We start from the raw sequence: 20,562 nt of genomic DNA, 5'->3' as shown, positions 1-20,562 counted from the left end.
AGCCATCCGTCCCAACGCTGAGCTCTGTTTAGGCAATGAATCTTCACCACTCCAGACAGATGAACCCAGTAACTCGCTGTAAAGTAATGCAAATAGGAAGCTGAGGCCGTGCACGTATCATGATAAAGATTGCAAGGAGGAAAGTTGGAGGTTTTCCCAGGCCGTGTGCAAATTCTCTGCCTCAATAACGAAAGCCCCACTCTTCTGTCAAAGGGAATGTTTGCTCTCTGTGTGTTTGTGCATGTCTCTTATTGTGTTTTCAAGGAGACATTCCAGCGGTCAGAAATCCCCTCTGACTTGTCCCCAGGAGGTTAAAGGCCCTCGAACATGCTGTCTTCCTGTTGCCTGACCAGAGTCCATCTTAGTGTTTGATAGTGTTTGAGCTGCAGCTCCTCGGGGATCCCTGGAAGTGAATGTGATCATGTCTTAAGAGGATTAAAGAGGAAACCTCGGCCGTGTTGAGCCAGAGGTCAACATCGCTGTTATGGTGGGAATGACCTCGCTTGTCACCATGCATCTGTCAGTGCATTAACAGGCCCCGAAGTCACAGAGTTACTGCCAGCTTCCTGCGGGGACCTGATTTATTTCCTTCATGTAAACGAGAAACTTGATTTCTTAAAATCAGGGTGAGGTATTAAAGAAATCTGATTAGCACAGCAAGAGAGATGATATCTTGGCCTTATTTAGGGGGTAACTAATGAGTTTCTAACGTGACTCCTTGTGCAGGATAACACTGAGCTGAAGGGAACATCGTTACTCACGGCCGTGCATATTCGTATCCAAAATAATCAAATGAAGATTGACACTAAAACAGTACTTTCTGATACGTTCTTACGGCAAGGACACACTGTTCTCATTGCGGAGCATGCTCCATCTGTAGTTAGACTACAAAGAATAACGCGGAGCATGCTCCATCTGTAGTTAGACTACAAAGAATAACAAATCTTCTTCAATATAAACTTCAAATGAACCAGCCAAGGTTAAAAAATATGGCCCGGCTAGTGAAGAAATTAGATTACTGCAAAGCTGCATGTGAGCAAACGTTTTAGAGTAACCCCCCCCCCAAGCCTGTTTTCACAAAAGCTATTTTCAAAATCGTGGCTGTGTCCCATTTAAGAAATAAACGACAAGGCCCTCGCATGCTTTATGAATAGGTACGGCATTTGTTTTGACTGAATACAAAAAAACACATGTTGTTTATGAGCCTGTAAACTCTTGAAACTCGGTTCCTCTTGTAACCCGATTTCTCGTGTGACTGTACCCAAGGCTAATCTAATGATTTTCGTCTCCTTTCCTTCCTTCATCCATCATCCTCTTCTTCCTCTCCTACAGAGCCTGGACGAGCTGGACGATGACGACGCAGGGGAGAAGAACCGGAGGGAGGAGGAGGAGCTGGTTCAGGCCAACACTTTCCAGAACGAGGCCATGATAGCCGACCCGGCCACCGGCCACATAATGGTAAGAAGTGACGTGACAGAGAGGAAGGAGGAGACTCATCGTTGTCGTCTTCTGCTGGAGAGTTTTAGTCTCTGAGATTTCAGCCTCTGCTTCAACACAGAGTAGATAAATGTGAAAAAGGTAAACGTGATAGAGAGATCATTCTGTATTTCTGTCTGCCACAGACTCGTATCTTGTTCTGCTTTTCCTCCACGCTTAACTCGAGCAGACTTTTGCACAGATTGATACATCGATGCTGCCAAACAGAGGCACTGTTGCTCAAGGAGACGCCCAGAGAGCTCAGGAGCAGAGAGTTTGTGTGAAAAGCTGCACTGATGCAAAACCTAAAGGTGTCTCGGTATTTCATCATCGCCGTGGAACCGGTAAAAGCAACAAAAAAATCACCCCCCAAAAAATGTTGTTAAAGCGACTCGGAGAGGTTCTTCTGGTTATTGGATGTGTTATTTGCTTGTTGAACATTCACGCTCTGTCATCTTCAAAATAACAGATCTGAAGTTTTGTTCATTGTAAATCAAATATCTTTGACTTTTGGACCATTAGATGGACAAAAACAAACATTTGAAGATGTCATGATGGGCTGAATGAGTAATCATAAGCATAATGTCAGTCGCATTATCAATAAATATTATTTGGAGCTCATGTCCACATGCTTAAGAGCCACATTCATCAAACTTTGAAGTGTTCTGTTTTGTTTATGGGCCGTCTGGTTCTTAATAATGTGAATCTTAAAACTGTTGATGTGTACAAAATGAATCTTTTAATCTTGGCAAGTAATTTTGTGTTTATTTGATAGAAGTGAACCCACGCAGAGACAGTCTGCTCCCCCTCGAGAGCCGTAAATGAATTACCAAAAGTGGAACCGAATCAGAAATGACGCGCTCGTTATTTGAGTCTTTTTTTATTTATTTTGTGGAGCGCAGTAGTTCATATTCAGTAGCGGCAGCGTATGTAATTTTAAACTCACCTCGGATACACACAGAATGATTTTCAATAAGTCACCGAGCGCCCGAAGGATGTGAAAAGCATCCAGCTGTGCAACAACGACCGAACCACTCTGTATTTCTGTAAAACATCATCTGATTGACGGGAAAATTGCCATTTGAAAGAAATAAAAGAAGAAGAAAAATGCCTCTGCCGCTCTGGTTGGATGTAGCTCAGAGTCGCCTTCCAGATGGATCGGCTGTTCTGCATCAGCAGGCTTATTTTGTTTCGAGCTGGAAGCGTCTGAGGCTGTTTACGAGAGGCGAGGCCTCGTCTATGAAATATGTACACACACGCCACATTAACAGGACGGTTGTGACAGCACCTGCTGAGATGTTGCACGGGAGAGAAAAATGAAAAAGCGAGGAAAGGATTCGACTATTTACACGAGGTAGTCTACGCGTAAACAAGCGATTCAGCACAATCGGCCGTCTGAAGCTTCCCCCCCAAAATCCATTTAGAGGAAGAGACTCTCAGTCCATCATCCGAAACAGAATATGTCCATTCATGCCTGCCGAATCTATTCTTACCGTCACAATACGAGGCCTAACGCAGACCAGATGTGGCTGTGCAGAAGCTCACCATTAGATGTCTCACTGTCACTCATAAAATGGACATTCATATTCATCTGGGAGGGTTTTACTGGGCTCATAAGGAGGCAGACTGGGAGGGATAAAGAGCCGGACAGATCCAGTGTGGTCAGTGGATTTACTACAGAGCTGTCAGTTAGACATCTGAGACAGAGCGTCCCAAAAATGTGCCGTCCCTCACAGGCCCTACTTTATCATTCGGAGACAAGTAATTGCCATGTCAAGCCCTACGTTGATATACAGCATCCAGTCTTAGCTGGTATCCAGATATGTGGACAAAAAGTTTTTCTCAGTTCAACTTCTGTTCAGAGCTGCAGGGTCTCTCCAAGATCTCGGAGCGTCTCCCAACCAAAACAAGCTGTAACTCTTCTTAATGGAAACTCGCATGTGAAATATTTTATCAGATGTTTCGAATCCTGTAATGATGTCCAGCTCTTTGCATGTTCCATTTGAGACGTTCTCTCCGTGTGACAGGACACATGTATGTGATATGTGCGATGGCCGCTCAGAGAGGCCCTCATGCAGGCATGTGGTCCTTGTTATCAGGCCTTACCTCCCCTCTGGTATGCAAGTCCTACAAGGGGGAAACCTGTTTCAGTGATCCAGCAGCCAGAACCGTATGGAACATTCCTTTGGATCATCTGCATTTAATGTGGCGCCAGGTCCACAGCAAAAACACTTCAGGTCTTTTTCTGCCTCTCTCTCTCTCTCGTGGAAAAAAACTGCTGACGATCCCCATCCAGCACCTTTTAATACGCCTCATTTGCATTTTTAATTAGCGCCTTTCAGTCCAAAAAACAACAAAAAAAAGCAGTGCTGATGCTGAGGATCTTGTCCAAACAGCAGGGAAACGTTCACTACCCCGTCTACATGGCATTTCCAAGCCCGGGCCCGTGTGCTAACAGCAGCAAACTGAATTTCATCCTGTTGCCTGAAACAATATTTGATCACATTCACACCTCTGTTGCTTCAAGATTTTAGGGATTACTCTTATATAAGCCAACTGAACCACACCGGTGTTTATCTTTGAGAGAACCGCTACCAGCAAAAATACATTAGCCCGTCGGTGAGAGACGAAAGAAAATATTCACAGCAAAGCATAAAAAAAAAAAAGAAGGCGCAGCTGCGGATTAAGCAGCGTGGATTCTTCCCAGTGCAGACGTTGAATTGGTGCAGAGGAAAAGAAGAAGTTTGGCTGACACACATGCACACGGCGTAGTTTGTTTTTCATCTTCAACCTTCGATTTATGTTCCAGCTTGGCATTTTGACATCTATTTCTTCAGCGGGCATCAAAGACGGAGACAGGTTGGCATCGTAATTAAAATAGAAAGTGCAATGTTGGTCTATAATTATCATGAGAAACATGTGGACGCAGCATATACAGTCTTTCCCAGTAGCCTAGTTTTGCTGGCTGATGTATTTGGCCTGTCTGCTTCTTCTAAATGCCAATCATGCACGCTTTATTTGACCATCAGAATTTTGAATCACTGAATTTATTGAACGCCTTCACAGCTTCGTGCAGAGTTATTCTCCGAGCGCTGCGCTGTTAGGCAGCTGGATGGAGAACCAAAGATCAGCTTTTCATGGACTAAAGCGGCATTCCTTTCGAGATCTCTAAATTTAATGAGCTGTCAAGACATAAACCATCAATCAGATGAAGCCAGCAAGAATTGAATTTGTTGTATCACACAGAAACACACATCAGGCAGTAATCCACTCGAGTTTAGTGACAAAGCACTTGTTTTATTGTTGGTATTTGTCTCTCTGTGTTCTTTGTAGCTCTGCAGCGGGACTTATGGGAGCTGTCAGCGCAGCTCAGGCGTGATAAATAAAGTTGCACGGGCTCATATTGTGCGCAGCGGAGAAGTCGTGCATGAATTTCGCTGACCTTGCCTCGCAGATTCATATCGCAGACGGGAGGTCGCACGCTGTGAAACGCCGCCCCGAAAGATGCAGACGCAGGAAATGTGGCAAATGAATTCAGTGATGTTTTCTGTAAACGCCGTCTGATTTCATTTTCAGATCTCGGGCTGCATATCAGCCACAGAGTCCCGCTAGTAATAGAAGGAATGATGGCCTGAAAGCCCAAATGTCCTTAATCTCACCTTATGTTGTCGTAAATCATGTGTCACATACTGCTATGATTGATTACCTTCATTTCTAAAGATATTAACGTGCGGCCGACAGCAAAAATAAGACACACAGTGCTGTTTTGAACAGAACTCTCTCTTACAACAAGCAATCCAATCATTGAGCCCTACTCAGTGAGGCTTTTGGAGACTCTTATTCTGAAGTTTAGATTTGTCATTTCCTGTGGTTTGAGAATTGGTTATTCTCAACACCAGGATTTCATTTATACCCGCCCCCCAAACAAGTTTAGAAAAATTCCCATGCAAGCCAGTTGGGTGCATGGGATAAAATTCCCTTGCTCTTGCTCTTTTGTTTTGACTGTGCATATCACAATGTGCAAATGAGGACTGGCATTGCCTCGCGACGTCTGCTGACCGCCTTGACCTTCCCTCATATTGTTGTTTTGACTCGCACTCAACCCCTTTTTCACCTCAGAAAATAATCAGTCCAGTCCACTGACCCTTGTCAGTCGGCCAACGAATATGAAACTCGCTCGTGCTGGATCTCACGAAACAGATGTATTAAAATGTCTCAGGGGAAATGAGAAAGCAAACAATTGTTTCCTACTCGTTCTGGTTTCCTGTTGGAGTTTCCAAGTCAATCGTATATTCAAAGAATCCTGTAGGTTTATTCAAGTTACACTAGACTGTGGAAGCAAGACAGCAAACACATTTACATTTAGACAGCATATTTTCTTTTCTAAACTGTGATCTGGGTTGACTGGAGGCTCTGGGACTACTTTGCAACTTCAGAAATCAGAACCCTGGGAAATTCTGATGGACGTTTTCGCTATTTTCTGCTATTTTCTAGACTAAACAATCAGTTAATTTAGAATATAATGGACATACTACTGTCTATAGATAACATTTAGACATTCTCAGGAGCCCTAGTGTGACACTGACAAACTATGTTGTCTATAATCGCAGTATGTACAGTCTGGTTCTAATTTTAACTCTGTATTAAACCTGATGGGTTCAGGCCCAGTCTGAAATTGGAGTTGAGTACACTTGTAGTGTAGCACCATCTGTCTGCCTTTGACTAAATTCCTGATATGGCCAAGATTGATAAGAAAAGGCTCGAGCTGGCTTTTCAAGTGCAGCTCTGGCAGCTGTTGGATTACACCAAATCCTTGAAAATGTCAGTTCCTTAAGCAGAATTCATCGTATTGCTCTTCAATCCAGGTATTACTTGAACCCGGTCCTATGTGCAGATGAAGTATTATTTAGTGTACGACCTGCTGCTGCTGCCGCTGCCCTCTCTATGTGTTGCATCGTAGTAAATCTATCCAGGCCTGAGCCAGGGAAGAGATGAGGGCCAGGATTTCATCCACGGGTAATGGATGATATGTCACAGACACAGGAGAGGCTGCTGCATGCAAAGAGTCGGGCACGATGTTTCCCTTCATCCGCTAAAGCTGCGGTCTGACTGATGGACTGTAGCGGGGCCAAGGCCCTTCAATCAAACCTGGAGCCCTTCACTGCACAAGACCTTAGGAAAGAGAAGATACATATTCATCTCACGGCGTCTGCGACACACACCTCGTTTTTTTTAGGGAGGCGCTATTTAACCGAAGGCGACTTCATTGGAACATCACCGCTGTAGAGGTCTAAACAACCTTTAGATCATACAATAATGGGAAAAGAAGATAAACATGCGCCTCCGTGTCGCAAAACAAGATTGTCTTCCACACCTTGGGGCTGTAGGACTCCTGCTGAACTATTAAATGCAACAGATCTCGTCCATATATCAGCTCAAACGTTCCTACACGACCTAAAGGCTTTCTGGAAATGCTGCTCCTGATAAATTTCTCTTATTGTGAAGACGGGATTTTGTGTTTTTTGCTTCTTCGGTGAAGCAACACAACCCGGAGGCGGATTCACTCGATAGATGATGATACCTAAAACTCGTTCCGACGTCCACCACCTTTCTGAAATCACGACTTTTAAATTAGAGACACGAGGGCTTAAATCTTCAAAGCATCGCAGTCACGAGCCTTGAGCTATTGTTTCTAAAGGTTTTCATTTCCTTTTTGTTTGTTCCAGGATACCCCCAGATCTGGGAGCGGCCGCCACAAGAGGTGAGACTCATTTTGTTATCTTGACACTGTTTATCTGTTGCAGCATCAATAGTAATGTGTCAAGAGAAGGAACAGAGGGCAGGATGAGAAAACAGCCGTTTGAGTCATTAATTACAAGAGCAAGATTCTGTCTGAAATGGACCGAGGGCCTTTTCCTAGCGCGCCACTGTTGATTTCATTTCCTCCCCCTGTTCCCTCCCTTCGATGTTGCTCTTTTCACGCTTTTGTGCCTCGAGAAAGATGACGGTTGGTGACTGTTTTTTGAAACAGAAATTGACAGGACACCATCTGGACCTTGGACACTTTGTTCAGAGCATTACTATGCTGCCTTAGCTGGCGAGAGGGTGTTGAAAGTAAGCCATTTGCTTTGAAAAGGTTTTGGAGTCTGAAATCTGTTGTTCAGCTCGGTCAAGATTGCTTTGAGATTTGATGCCATCTGGCTTTTGAACTGGAAAAGATCGAGAGCAGAGAGACAGCAGAGCGTCATCTGCTTTTATTCTACACCACGATAATAATTCAATAATCTTCAAATTTAAACGTTTTCCACTTCATATCAGATTTGCCGATGATCCAAACTCTTCCAGTCTTCACAATGCAGCTGGTGAAGAACCTCTCTGCATGCGTCCAGTGTGTATTTATTCTGCGTTATTTGCAACCAAACTGTGAAGTTGTGGCCAACCCCAACAGCCAAGTTCACCAGCTGACATTCAATCTGGCCATGTAATCATGGCTGCTGCTCTCATCAGCTGGCCCGGCTACACTTGGACGCTCTGCAGTTCTGCAACGGATAACCCGCCAGGTGGGCCAAGATGGTTGACAGAGCAACTTTATAGATACATGTCTCCCTTTTTCCCCTCAACCCTCACCTGTCTCAGTCACTTTCTCTCTTTTCGCTCTAGATTCAAGCCATTCCTCTGCACAGAACTTATTATCTTATGTAGCTTATCAGCTCACACACAAGCTGCAACCTGTGGCCGTGAAGTGAAAAGCCAAACACTGCAGTTCCTCAAACGTCCACTTGAGGCTGGCTCCAGAAGTGAGTCAGTCTCCATAAGTCCCCATGTTCAAATGTCCAACTTCACAGCAGAAATAAACATGTTTACAGCCTGGTACAATTTAACGCGCACCCGGGCGTCATTGAGCCGCCCGGGTGCGCGTTAAATTTAGATTGGAAGAGGCCGGACTACAAACATGCAGCCACAGAATTTGAACTTCAAAACAGCTCTTCAGAAAGTCTGGAAGATTATTTACCACCATTGAGATAAAAGAGAAGTGGATGACATTGATCAGCTATGCAGGCAAGCCTCCGCACATAAATTCTAGTTATTTTTCCCAAAGGGATAGGGAGACGTTACTGGTTACACCTTACAACAACTCTGAATGGAATTTTATCGTGACGTTCTTTAGCTTGTTGCGGCGAGGCGGGGTGTTAATCAGATGGTTGAGTACTGTGTGTTGTGGCTTTAACTTAATCCACATTGGCACTTGAGTTTGCAAGAGATGTTGTTATACCTGTGGCTGCTGCTGTTTTAGGCTCTCCTGCCTGTGCTTTCTCCTTCCCACCTGCTGAGGCTCCCAAGAGTGCCTGATTGGCTCAGCTTCTCTCTCCCCCAGACCTCACCCTGCGGGGTGCTAATGGGCCACGGTGTGATATTTAGCATCGAGGCCATGGATGTTTAGGCTTGGCTTCAACACCCGCTGAGCACCCTAGAGTACCCGTGTGTTTGTTTGTGTGAGATATCTCCCCCGAAACAAGATGACATGCATGGATGTAGACACGGTGTTTTCTGTTTGGCGAGCGGATGCATTGGTTGTCAGACCCCTGTAACGCATACGTGTGCACGCTCGAGTGTTTTGCACGTGTGCGTGGTCTTATGCCGATAAAGGAAGAGTCGGTGAGAGAGACAAATGAAACGCACTTTAGCTCGGCGTAGGCGAGCGCCAAGAAGAGCATTTCAAGGACTGCCCTCTTGATCAGAAGCGATGGCTGCTGCAGTGTTTGGCTCTCCGTACGAATGAGAAAAAATAAGCTGTTGGTTCTGTAAATGTCAAGGTACTAAAAAAAATACCGCCTCTGTCTGTGTATAAGAAATGACACAGTTGCCTCTACAGAGAAAAGAAGAATGCTTCAGTTGAATGAACTCGGAGAGAGAGTCTTGTGTTTACATCATGGAGCTGAAGTCTTTTAAAGTCACACTGGGAAATCTGAAAGTACTATATTCATATTCATTACCACAAAAGCGAAAGTTGAAAAACACAATAAATACACTAAAGAACTCCTGTGGTTTCATCAGATCTGAATGACTGTGACCAAAAAAAAAAGATCCGATTCATCAGATTCTGATGCAAATGTTGCTCAACCCGGCACGGTTTAAAGTGCAGTCACCTACTTCAAAACAAGTAAGACGAGAGCAGAGTTACAAAGACGTGAAAATTACCAAAACTGTTCAAACTTTGGCAGAAGTTCGGGTGCTTCATTTCAGATCCCATCAGTCACTTTAAGAGGATTTCGTGAGTGCTAGCATGGGACGTCGAGGCTTAGTTTAAAATGATGAAACACTTTGACTTCTTAGGTATTAAAGTGACTAAAACCAAACGCTACGACTTGCCAAAGAACATAATCCTGTCTGGTTATTTCACCGATTGAACTTCCTAGAATCAGAACATCCTGGTTGACCGGTGGTCTACCATAAAACCACAGCCTTCCTGGTTCCGTTCTGCATGGAGACCTCCTGTTGCACGCCATAGCCCTCCCCACCGCTGTCATCTATCCAGTAAAAGCAAAGAATGCCAGCATGTTGTGACAGTCTTTAACCATATTGCCCACTGCTGCCTCTACCAATCACAGAGTTAAAAGGACTTTGTAAAGTAGTCTAATAATGGGAACATCATATTTGGCAGATCCTGAAAGGATTGCAGATGGTACAAAGGAGTTATATTTGTCCATTGTCTTGCCAGCAGCTTTCCTGTCTGTTTCAGCTGTAGAAATATGCAGACAATCCCCTTCAGACAATTCAGTGAAGCCTACAGACTCCCCAATAATTTGATTCCCAGGGAGATTTCATAAACCTAGCACAATCGGTTCCTACTGAGGAGTGGGAGTTATTAAAGGGGGGGTACAGAGCCAGCAACCCATTCCAAATTTCCACGTCAATAATTATTAAAATAAGGTCAGCGAGGAAATAAACTGCACAGGAATTTTCTCTCTCTGTTGCCCCAGAATCTGTCTCTAAGCAGCCAGGAAGTGAAGAGAAGATAAGGTTAATGTTCTGCTCGAGCTGCATACAAAAACCTTTAAAACCATTTCTCCCCCCCTCAACAGCTTAATAACGGTGGCGCACAAGTTTCCGCCGCCATTCTTGAGCATATTTGAAGTTGTAATATGTAAATTGTTTCTTAATCAGAATCCTTTTTGCACCAAAGTTGCACGGCCTTTTCTCCTTTAATGGAATAAAAGGCAGAGGGGGTTTTAATAATGCATGCCTAATTGAAAGGGCAAACATGCAGAAGATATTCCCACCTGCTCTTTTGATGATAGATGTGTCATCCCATTGAAGTTTAATAATGTGGGTATGATTCATACCTTCAAACAGCCTCGGCGTGAATACAGTATTGGACGCTTTGAATAGTGGAAATCATAAAAATTCAGTAAATCCAACTTTCTTTTTTTCATGTTAAAGAGTTTGAAGTTCAAACATGATTGATTGAAGTTCCATTAGGTATTGTAGTTTATGTTTTGATGTGCGTTTTTTTTTATTCTCAGCTCTGCAGGGCCGGGATCTGAGGAAGAGGCGGGCGGGAACAGCAGACAGCGACACAACCGTCACGGCAGAGATGGAGGAGCGGCGGCAAGTTTGGAGAAAAGACTGGAGGAGCTGGAGAAGGTACGTCTGCAGACCCTGCTGTAGGGCTTGCACAATTAATCAGATATTAATGGCGATATCATACTCAAAATTAACTGCGATATTGAGGTGATTGGGATGTGATGTGATGCCCTGCAGCGGCAGCCTGTGCAAGAATAGAAAAATCCCGATGTTGAAGCCGCAGTCCAAGAGCAGAACAAAAAAGCAGACAGGCAAAACGATAATCAGATGTCTGGAGCAGAAGGAAACCAAGTAGTCAAACTTGTTTATTCGTGAGATTTAAAGGTGCATATGTTTTTATTTTGAGCCAGGCGAACAGTTTCCAGTCTTGATGCTAAGTAAAGCTAATCACCTGCTGGCATAGGTAATGCACAGACAACAACTCCTGGCAAGACAGCAGATAAGTGTATTTCCCAATGTGCACCATCATTACATAACTAAAATTAGTTTTTCTTCTTTTGGCTTATGATAAGGTGAGTTAGTGTCGGCGTCTGCTGTGAGACTGGACTGTTTCCTATCAGGGTCCAGATGAGTCAGAATACACATGTTGACAGGTTTTATTGCCTCCATGCTGCAAGAAGGTCAGCGGCTGTTGTTCTCGAGAAGTGCAACTACGTTTGAAATGTGACGTATGAAGTCTTTCTTTACCAGACACTCGGTCTGGAGTCAGAGAGACGACTCTTTTTTTAAAATTAGACATACAACCGCAGTAAATAATCACTTTCAGATTCTCTCTGCTCTCACTCACTTTTCTTGTTTTCTTAGATTAAATTCTTATCTATAGTCTCAACCAGATGACAATGTGCAAATAATTATCTGTCACGGAGACGTACACATCCCACATGAAAGAGCGCAAAACAGACCACACAAAAACCCCCTTTTTAAAAATACAATATTATATATTTAGTTATGTTTTCTGTGAATTTTATCTCCAGACACTGAAGTCTAAAAGCTGTTTCAACCTTGTTCACACTACAGCTATAGCTTTCTTTATATATATATTAATAATAATCAAGTCTAATAATCGAGTCTACTCCTCCTATCCTAACGGTAGCTACTCCCCTGACTTGAACCAAAACATACATGATTTCTTCTTCTATGAAGGTGACTGTTAGACCCCGAGAATAGGACATGAATTCTGAGGCGACGGAGAGCAAATCCTAAACTGAGTTTCAGTGGGTTTTGCTTTTTGGCTCTACTTCCATGAGTGTAACCAAAGTGGAATTGACCCCACGCACCATGAAAAGGTAAAATCACAGAGAAAGCGTCGACCTTATGACGCACCTCTGCTATCACTACCAAATCCTATCAACATTTCAGTGCTCCGTGAGTTATTTAGGGGTCCATCCAAAACTCTTTTGCTCGACTGAAAGCCTCTATCAGCAGCACTTTGTTTAGATGAATTTCCACTTTGATTCCTTTTGAGCGGTCTCCCGAGTTCTGATTTTCTGGCTGGAAAATGTGGCTCAGCACTGGCAGAAATTCTCCTCAGTGTTGTTGAAGAGATGACCTTTCACAGTGCAAATATGTCTTTTCCTCCTACACCGTTCCCATCAGACACTCAACCCCTCACTGCTGCCACTGTAGAAAGTCAACGCTAAATCAAATGTCACTCGAGTGGCTTTCTAAGAAAGGTTTTTAAAGTGAGTACCGCTATGACCTCGTGACTTTTTCTCTGAGTCGAAGAAACACTTTAAAAATCACATTTCAAACACTTATTTTTGTTTCTTTAACAGGAAGACACAGGTCTGCTCATAAGAGATTGCTAGGAAGTAAATCTCTAAGGACTTTTTAAAACCTTACAAGTACAGAGATGTACAGTATGTTTAAAACCAAACATGATTTCTTCTAGTAGTGTGCCCACTGTTTGACCATCAGGGTGTCAGCTAGACCCTGAAAATAGGACATGAACTCTGAGGAAACATCAGCAACAGTTCAAACCTTTTAATACTGTTTATATCTACGTTGAAATATTATGAATAAACATCAGTAAATCAAACTGTAGTGTAACACCTGTTCTCCAAAGAGCCAGGACCGATGACCCGTATTTCTATAAGACTTCAAAGCTGCAGTTAGTATGTACGATACCTTTTAAGAACCAGGATGAATAGAGGTTCACCGGTGAGCATGTTTATGTCGGCTCCATCATTCTTTGTCGTGTACCTGATCAATTGGTTTCTATGGAAACTATCCGTGCCTATCTGCGGCAGAAAGGAAATTGGAAACTGGGAAACGTGGTCTGATCTTCATTTCCATCATAAACGCAAACAACATGTGTTAACATTTGTGCATGTTAGAAGTTTGTGTTAATAGCCTACATGCAGTCTCTTCTTTTATTTCCCAGCGGTTGTTGGAGGAGGCGGACGAGAACACACTGGGTTTTAATCAAGTCTAATTCAAAAGAAACACAAAAGCACTGAGAACCAATAAAACATTGTTCTATGACAGTCTCTTGTGTTGTTTATTAAAGATCGAGCGTTTTGAAGAATGTGTTGATTGAATTAAATTCAAAATGTCTTTTATTGACTAATGCCTCTTTAAAACCAGATGTTTTTGAAGTGAAACATGCTTTCAATAAAGTATTCTCATGTAACCTCTTGTTTAACGTAGCATCAAATGTTAAACACAGCTGTTTTTCGTTGCAGGTTTGGCAGCATCCAAGGCTTTCTAATGGTTACGAGATTCAGAAGAACAGTTTCATATGAAATGTTTAGAGTTTTTTTTAATCAAATAAATATAGATATTTATATTCAACCATTTTCCATGCTTCAATCAACTGTCCATTTCCGCTGATTGCTGACGCCACGTCCTGGTGGTAGCAAAGTAGCCCCGATGGACCTCCTCCTGGGGAATCCCAAGGCTTTTCCAGGCCAGATAGGATGTACTTGTATAATCCTTCCCAGTCAGATGTATCTCCACAGTTAGGTGTTCAAAAGCAATCCTAATCAGATGGCCAAACCACAGTGTTTGTACTCTGGGCTCTTTTTTAAATGTCCCAGCTCCTGAAATCATTTGTGGACATGGAAGTTCTTGTTGGATCGTCAACCATCGGATCATTTTTGATACTTCACACAACTACTTCCATCACTTTTCATGGGGTGCATTGGAGTGCAACACTATGAATAACTTTTAGGAGAGACTGCCCAAAAGTGTGCACCACTATCTCCATTTGTATGATTCATAACATCTCAGTCATCTCTATGAAAGAAGTTTTTCCCCCCCTACCATCGAGCATGACGATTTGAAAAACCGTCTAGTCTTTAGGCACCACTTCTGAACTAATCTCTTCACTACAAAGGTCTGATGCAATGCCAACGTTACTGCAGATAACAAGAACTCCTTTGGTACCATCCCAGCTCCCAAACCTTTTAAAAGTTAATTTTGAGTTTCTCCTTTCAGGCAGCGATGCTTCATTGTGTCAAGTGTTTTGGATCATCTCTCATTAAGTAATTACAGATTAGTTTCTTAGCCCCACAGCAATGTGAATTGACCAAATTTCACGCTCCGCTTACCTTATCTGTTGAAAATATTCATCATCCATGTAATCGTGTTGCTAAATCGTGTTTTTCAGGAGCTGGCCAGAGAGCGTCAGGAGAACGTCAGGTTGCTGAAGGCCCACCAGGACAAAGACGACCTCATCGGGAAGCTGAAGGAGGAAATCGACTTGCTGAACAGAGTGAGTCCAGCCCACGTGATTGTTTTTCTGCTCTGGTGTCTGATATTTTGAGCGTTCCTTTGTGTTCTCGTGTGTGTGGGCGGCTTGTGGGGGTTGTAAATCATCATCTGGCATTTTAAGTGAAGTCGTTTATAATAACTACGACAATGATTTTCTTGCAGTCCATCAGGATCTGGGCACCTGCAAACCTTTTTATTTTCCGATTTACACATATATTTTGCTCAGAGGCGTTGTAAGTGCAATGTGCATTTTAAACACTATACAAAAACGCACAAGTGGTTTGATGACATTTAACCTTTAAAAGTTACAGGTCAGTGTGGCCGACGACATCAGCGTTCTATCGATTTATCCACTAAAAACAAATCTGAGAATTATATGTCATCAAGACTTTTTGACAGCTTAAATTTGAGGTTATTTTAAGTCATGCTGGACCAACACTGTTGCGGGCCTTGACTCAGATTTTGGACAGATCGTTCTGTTGAAGAAAGAGATCAATAAGTCAGATCTGTTGGCAGCTGAAAACACCACAAATACAAAAACTTCTTTTTCTATTTCTATCTCAGTGAGCTGAAATCTCTCACCCCATTTTCTTTTGACTTACTCAAAGGCAGTATGTTTTATAGTGGACTCCAGTTCGAGCTCCAATTAAAACCTCATACCGTGCAACTTGAGTAGAACCACAGGACAAACTAAATTACACCGAATTACAGCTCCCCCCTCATCTTCACCCAATCAATGTGATATTGTCAGTCTACCTCTTGTGTAAGAAAAAGATTACAGTCAAGCTCTGTTTAGAAGAACGGCTTCATTTCACAGCTGGAAGTGAATAAAAACATTTTCCATGTTTACCGTACACTGTAGGATACAGCTTGATCTGTATCATTAAACTAAGCCACAAGCAGGCTAATCCATGTTTCACCACGGTACTCCAAAGTTTCATATTCCAGTGTTTAGACTGCTGCTTCCATTGTTGCAGAGGTGTAGGTTGTGGTTACGGTCAGAATGCTACTGATTTCCCTCTACTGCCTCAATATTTGACATTTTAACTTCAGACAGCATGTGTTAGCAGTAAGGTTTAAGCAGTTTCCAGGTTTTTTTATGTGTTTTATTTTCATGATAGCGAGTAAAATAACATCCCTGCTTTTTACAGCACAGCAGCAGTTGATTATGAATGAACATCTCCGATGTCTTTTTTATCAAATAACGTAATTACCAGATGAAAATGCCCCCCAAAAACAAATTGGAACATCAGGACTTTGTCTGAAAAGAATGAAATTATATAGGTAACAGTGGTGAGCTGATAAAAATGTTCCCTATTTAAACATGTATCATCTCTGACATTAAATATTCACACCATTAAAGGTTAGAGGACCTTCATCACCAACCATTACCTCACCATTACCAACTCCCAGAAACGGGAAACAAACCGTGGTTAACCATCCGCCCTGACCTCATCCCTTATAATGCCACCTCTCATTTTGATATACATAAGAAATACATCATTTCTTGTACAAAGATCATTTCAGGGTACTGATGCTGTCCTCCTTCTTGGCAAGACATTTTCCCAAATTATCCACATCCTGAGATCGGGGGCTCTGGTCAGACTTAGTTTTGGCACTTCTCAAAATTCTCTCAGAAGAAGAGAACTCCAAGTCCTCCCTCAGGAAAATCAGTTAAGACATGGAAATCCTCAGACGAGTGATGATAAGCCGCCGTACTTCGTGACTTTGTCAGAAGTGGTTTTTGAGAGATTTTGCAGCCACTGACGTGAACCCCTTTAGCAGGGGTCATGTGTGTCTTCCAAGTTTGGTTTTGGCCGTGACAGGTCGGGGTCTTGTTTCGTCACACTGTGGTCAGGGTTCACAGGTCAGAGGATGCTTATGTAAGCTGAGTATCCTTTATATTTAGCAGCTGGAGTGAAACCTCCTTAAAACCCTCTGAACTCTCGTCCCAGACTGTCAACAATCCCCTCCACAGCTCGCAGCTTTGGTCTGTGTTTTCCTGGGTCACGAGGATGGCGGTAAAACTCAGTTTTTTTTGGCATCCGTGAAAAGGAAACGTAGCGGGAAGGGATAGATCTGAGAGACTTTTATGTCTCAAATATTTTGAGAAAAGAGATCTTAGCTCTCCCAGGCAGAGCCAATCAAATCGAAACAAGAGATCGAACTCTGCCAACAAATACAGCAGTTGCTGGTGTGAACGTTTCCAGCAAAACGTTGCCCGGTTATTATCTCGACGCGTCGGTCGTTATGATGCACGCTACCCCACGCCCGTCCACAAACACGGCCAGAGCAATATTGCAGGAGGCATCGCGTCGATAGCATCACATGGACAGGAAGCTAGTCATAAGAGAAGGGGCTTTATGTGAGGACGGGCGACGCGGCGATAGCCATCAGAAATGTCCCTGAGAGAGGCTCCCGCAAGGCCTGATGGGAAAGCAGGAGATAACGGCTGATCCAGTCTGCCGTCTCCACAGAGGAAGATTGAACCCTCAGTTTGCCGCAAGTTTATGTGGGAGAAAGAAAGATAAAGCTCAGCTGCAGGACCTGTATCTTCCTCTTGATATGCTTTTGAAGAGAAATCTCGTCTTGTAGACAGCTCAGATCGCTGTGAGCGCGTCCGTGCGATGGAGGGCGGGAGATTTTGGGAAGCGGAAACGACAGAAACATTTATGTAGAAGTTCACAGGACGAACAGTCGGACAAAACATTTGGAGGTTTCTGGCTCATCTCATGTGATTAAGTCACATTTTTACCCTTTAGTTTTTCAAGGCTTTTCGCTGAAAGCAGCTCTATGAGTTTTGGGTCACCTGAATAATAACATGAAATGTGCATTAAAGCTCTGAGGAGTGACAGATTCAGGTGACTGTTCTCTGCAGGCTCATCACCGTGAGAAACCCCTTTCACACCTATCCATTAGCATGAGCTAACGACAAATTAACAATGTTGTCAGGACGAGTTTCTTCCAGTTGCGTCTCCTGGCCAAAGTTAAAATGTTTTTAAGCCGTCACGACCTTGAGAAAGACATCCATGCCTTAATAAGCTCAGGGTTAGACTACTGCGATGCACTTTATGTCGGCGTCTCCCAGTCTTCCCTCAGTCGACTTCAACTTGTGCGAACCGCTGCTGCCCGTCTTTTAACCAACACCAACCGACGAGTGCATATCACTCCCTGTTCTTCATTGGCTTCCTGTTCTTTTTAGAACTGATTTTAAACTTTTAATGTTTGTTTTTAAAGCTCCTCACGGCCTCGCCCCTTCGTATTTATCTGAGCTTTTAACTGTCCGCAATCCTGGTAGAGCTCTGAGGTCCAAAGATCAACTTTTGCTGGAAGTGCCCAGGTCGGAATACAAACACTGGGGTGACCGAGGCTTTTCCATCGCCGCCCCCAGGCTCTGGAATAAGCTCCCCGTGGAGATGCGTCTTGTTTCCGACCTGGGCCTCTTTAAATCCAGGCTAAAAACCCACCTGTTCAGGATGGCTTTTAATACCCAGTAGTATGATGACACTTTTATCTATCTCGATTTTGTTGTATTTTATTGTTTTTAATTTATTTGTTTTACTTATTGTTCTCGTTATTTATTACCTGCTGTAAAGCACTTTGGTACACCGAAAGGACTGCTGTAAAGGGCTGTATAAATAAAGTACATTTACATTTACGATATAAAACCAGAAAATGAGGGTGCAAGATGAACTAAAGAGCAAAAACCAGATGGAAATATGACATTTCTGTTTGTTTCATGTGTTGAACGTGAGGTGGGGTCGGTCAGATCTGTGTGGAGTGATGACATGACAGCTCATCGGTCACGTGACTTAAACGTTGGCTATGTTAGAACTTCTTCCATCAGCTCTGCAGCAGCCGAGGCAAACCGCTGTGCAGAAAAACCGTGACCTCCTCCGTTTGACTCTTCCGACTCCTCTAAGAGCAGCGATGGAAGAAACCGAGAATGAGGAGTGTCACTTTGATGAGACAGCGCTGCGGCAACCGAGAGCCTCTCTCTCATTTGCAACTAACTGAAGCTGTTAATGTCTAATTTGTAACTCTCAGACTAACACTTCAGCCCGACCCTCAGAGGTTCAGAGAGGCAGGCTTTTGAATATTCATGTGTCTAAATCTGTGCTAACCCCAGAGCCGCCTTGTCTCGCCCCTTTTTTTTTCTATTGCAGGACCTGGATGACATTGAAGACGAGAACGAGCAACTCAAACAGGAGAACAAGACTCTGCTCAAAGTGGTGGGTCAGCTGACGAGGTAGAACCGCCCGGAACAAACCAACCCAGCTTCCCACGCCTCTCCTTCCTCCTGCCCTGGGTCGAGTCCAGCAGCATGGCCTTTTTATCCGTTCTGATTCTGTCTGTCAGAGGTGAAACTGTAAAGTAGTCGTCCTCAGCCTCACAGCCTTAAACACACACACACACACACACACACACACACACTTCTGTTGTGAAAGCTGAGCTAACGTTCTCCTGCCCTGACAGTCTGTCGTCGTATTCATATTTAATGTAAATGTATTGTATATAGGCCATTTAGATTGTTTTTTGTTTTTTTGATAAGGTCTTAAAAAGCAAACGTAAAATGAATGTAACGTGCTGCACGAACCAGCGCACGCAAAGTCTTTTTAAAACTTGGTTAGAGGTTTAAAATAAATGAAAAAAATAATCAGTCTGTCAGCCACCCAGGTCAATTTAAAAACAAAAAAACATCTGGAGTGTTGAAATATTCGTGTCTGAGGCGCCGTCGTTTCATCCGTGAGGATCTCTTGGAGCAAATTCAACATAATTTACTCGCTACAGTTCAGTACCATCAGCCAAAGTGGGCAGAGTGCCTTGAAATACATGTGAGATTTTCTTTTGTCAGTTATTTCAGGAAAAAAAAAAAGATAGTTCAAACTTGGCACTTTATTAATGAACATCAGTGCCAGATTTACTTTCTTTCCAATCATTTCTTGGTACATTTGAATCTCAGCAGGGCGTCGACCAACCCCGAAGGAAGAAAATAACATTTCTTTACACATTTCAACGTGAACATCTGAGTATTAATACTTATTATTCGTTGATGAAATGTTTGCAGGGTCAAACCCTCTGCCTAGTATGTTATGTGGATTCTTTTTTTGTTTTGTTCTGTAATTCGTTTACAAGTTATGTCTTTGCGATGTCTGATAGACTAGCTGCTCTGTTTATGGCATCTAAGATGTGTGGAGTGAGCTACAGTGCATTTTTTATTCTGTATGATAACCAAACGAACTGAAGGAACATACTATTTGAAATGCATTTTTGAATTTTGTTTACTCAAGGGAACAGGCTTGTATTTAGATCATTTTATCTCACCGAGGAGCTGCTCAGCAAAGCGTGCCGATTAATCTCTAGGTTTTTTTAGATAACTCTGCTTCCACGTACGTTCACATATTTTGGGGTAAAGATCGTTCCCCCCCTCGCAGACAGACATCACATCACAGACCCATCTCTCTCTCTCTCTCTACCCATTACATTATGCATGTACAGAAGATTAAGACATTTAATAAAAGTTTGATTATCTCTCTCCTCAGTCGACTCGCTTGTGTTCATTAAGACTAATTTGATGTGATGATACCGTGCCACTGAGTCAGTAATGCAATGTGACGGTGGCGGGGGGTTCGGTTCCTCACACACACACACACACACACACACACAGTCGTGATGACTCAACATGCCAATCACAAACCTGACTGCATGAAAGCACCCACCACCCTGGGACGTGGAAAAAAAAAACCTCCATCCAACCCACCGAACCTCCATTACACTGTTAATTCC

At 43.1% G+C, this 20,562-nt stretch overlaps 1 protein-coding gene across 2 annotated transcripts in view; it reads left to right on the top strand.

Moving 5' to 3' along the window:
* Positions 1–20,313, top strand: part of pawr (PRKC, apoptosis, WT1, regulator) — a 59,891-nt gene extending 39,578 nt beyond the window's left edge. For both annotated transcript variants that reach the window (XM_019276938.2, XM_019276939.2), the window contains exons 3-7: positions 1,333–1,458; positions 7,203–7,237; positions 11,001–11,121; positions 14,672–14,776; positions 18,942–20,313. In XM_019276938.2, the coding sequence (XP_019132483.1) occupies positions 1,333–1,458; positions 7,203–7,237; positions 11,001–11,121; positions 14,672–14,776; positions 18,942–19,028 (474 nt within the window). In that variant the 3' untranslated portion in view covers positions 19,029–20,313. The remainder of the gene's footprint in view (positions 1–1,332; positions 1,459–7,202; positions 7,238–11,000; positions 11,122–14,671; positions 14,777–18,941) is intronic.
* Positions 20,314–20,562: the final 249 nt, after the last annotated feature.

This window comes from Larimichthys crocea, chromosome XX (assembly GCF_000972845.2).
Source record: "Larimichthys crocea isolate SSNF chromosome XX, L_crocea_2.0, whole genome shotgun sequence".
In the NCBI taxonomy this organism is placed as follows: domain Eukaryota; kingdom Metazoa; phylum Chordata; class Actinopteri; family Sciaenidae; genus Larimichthys; species Larimichthys crocea.
The sequence above is the reverse complement of the archived record's forward strand: the minus strand, read 5'-3'. Positions and strand labels throughout refer to the sequence as shown.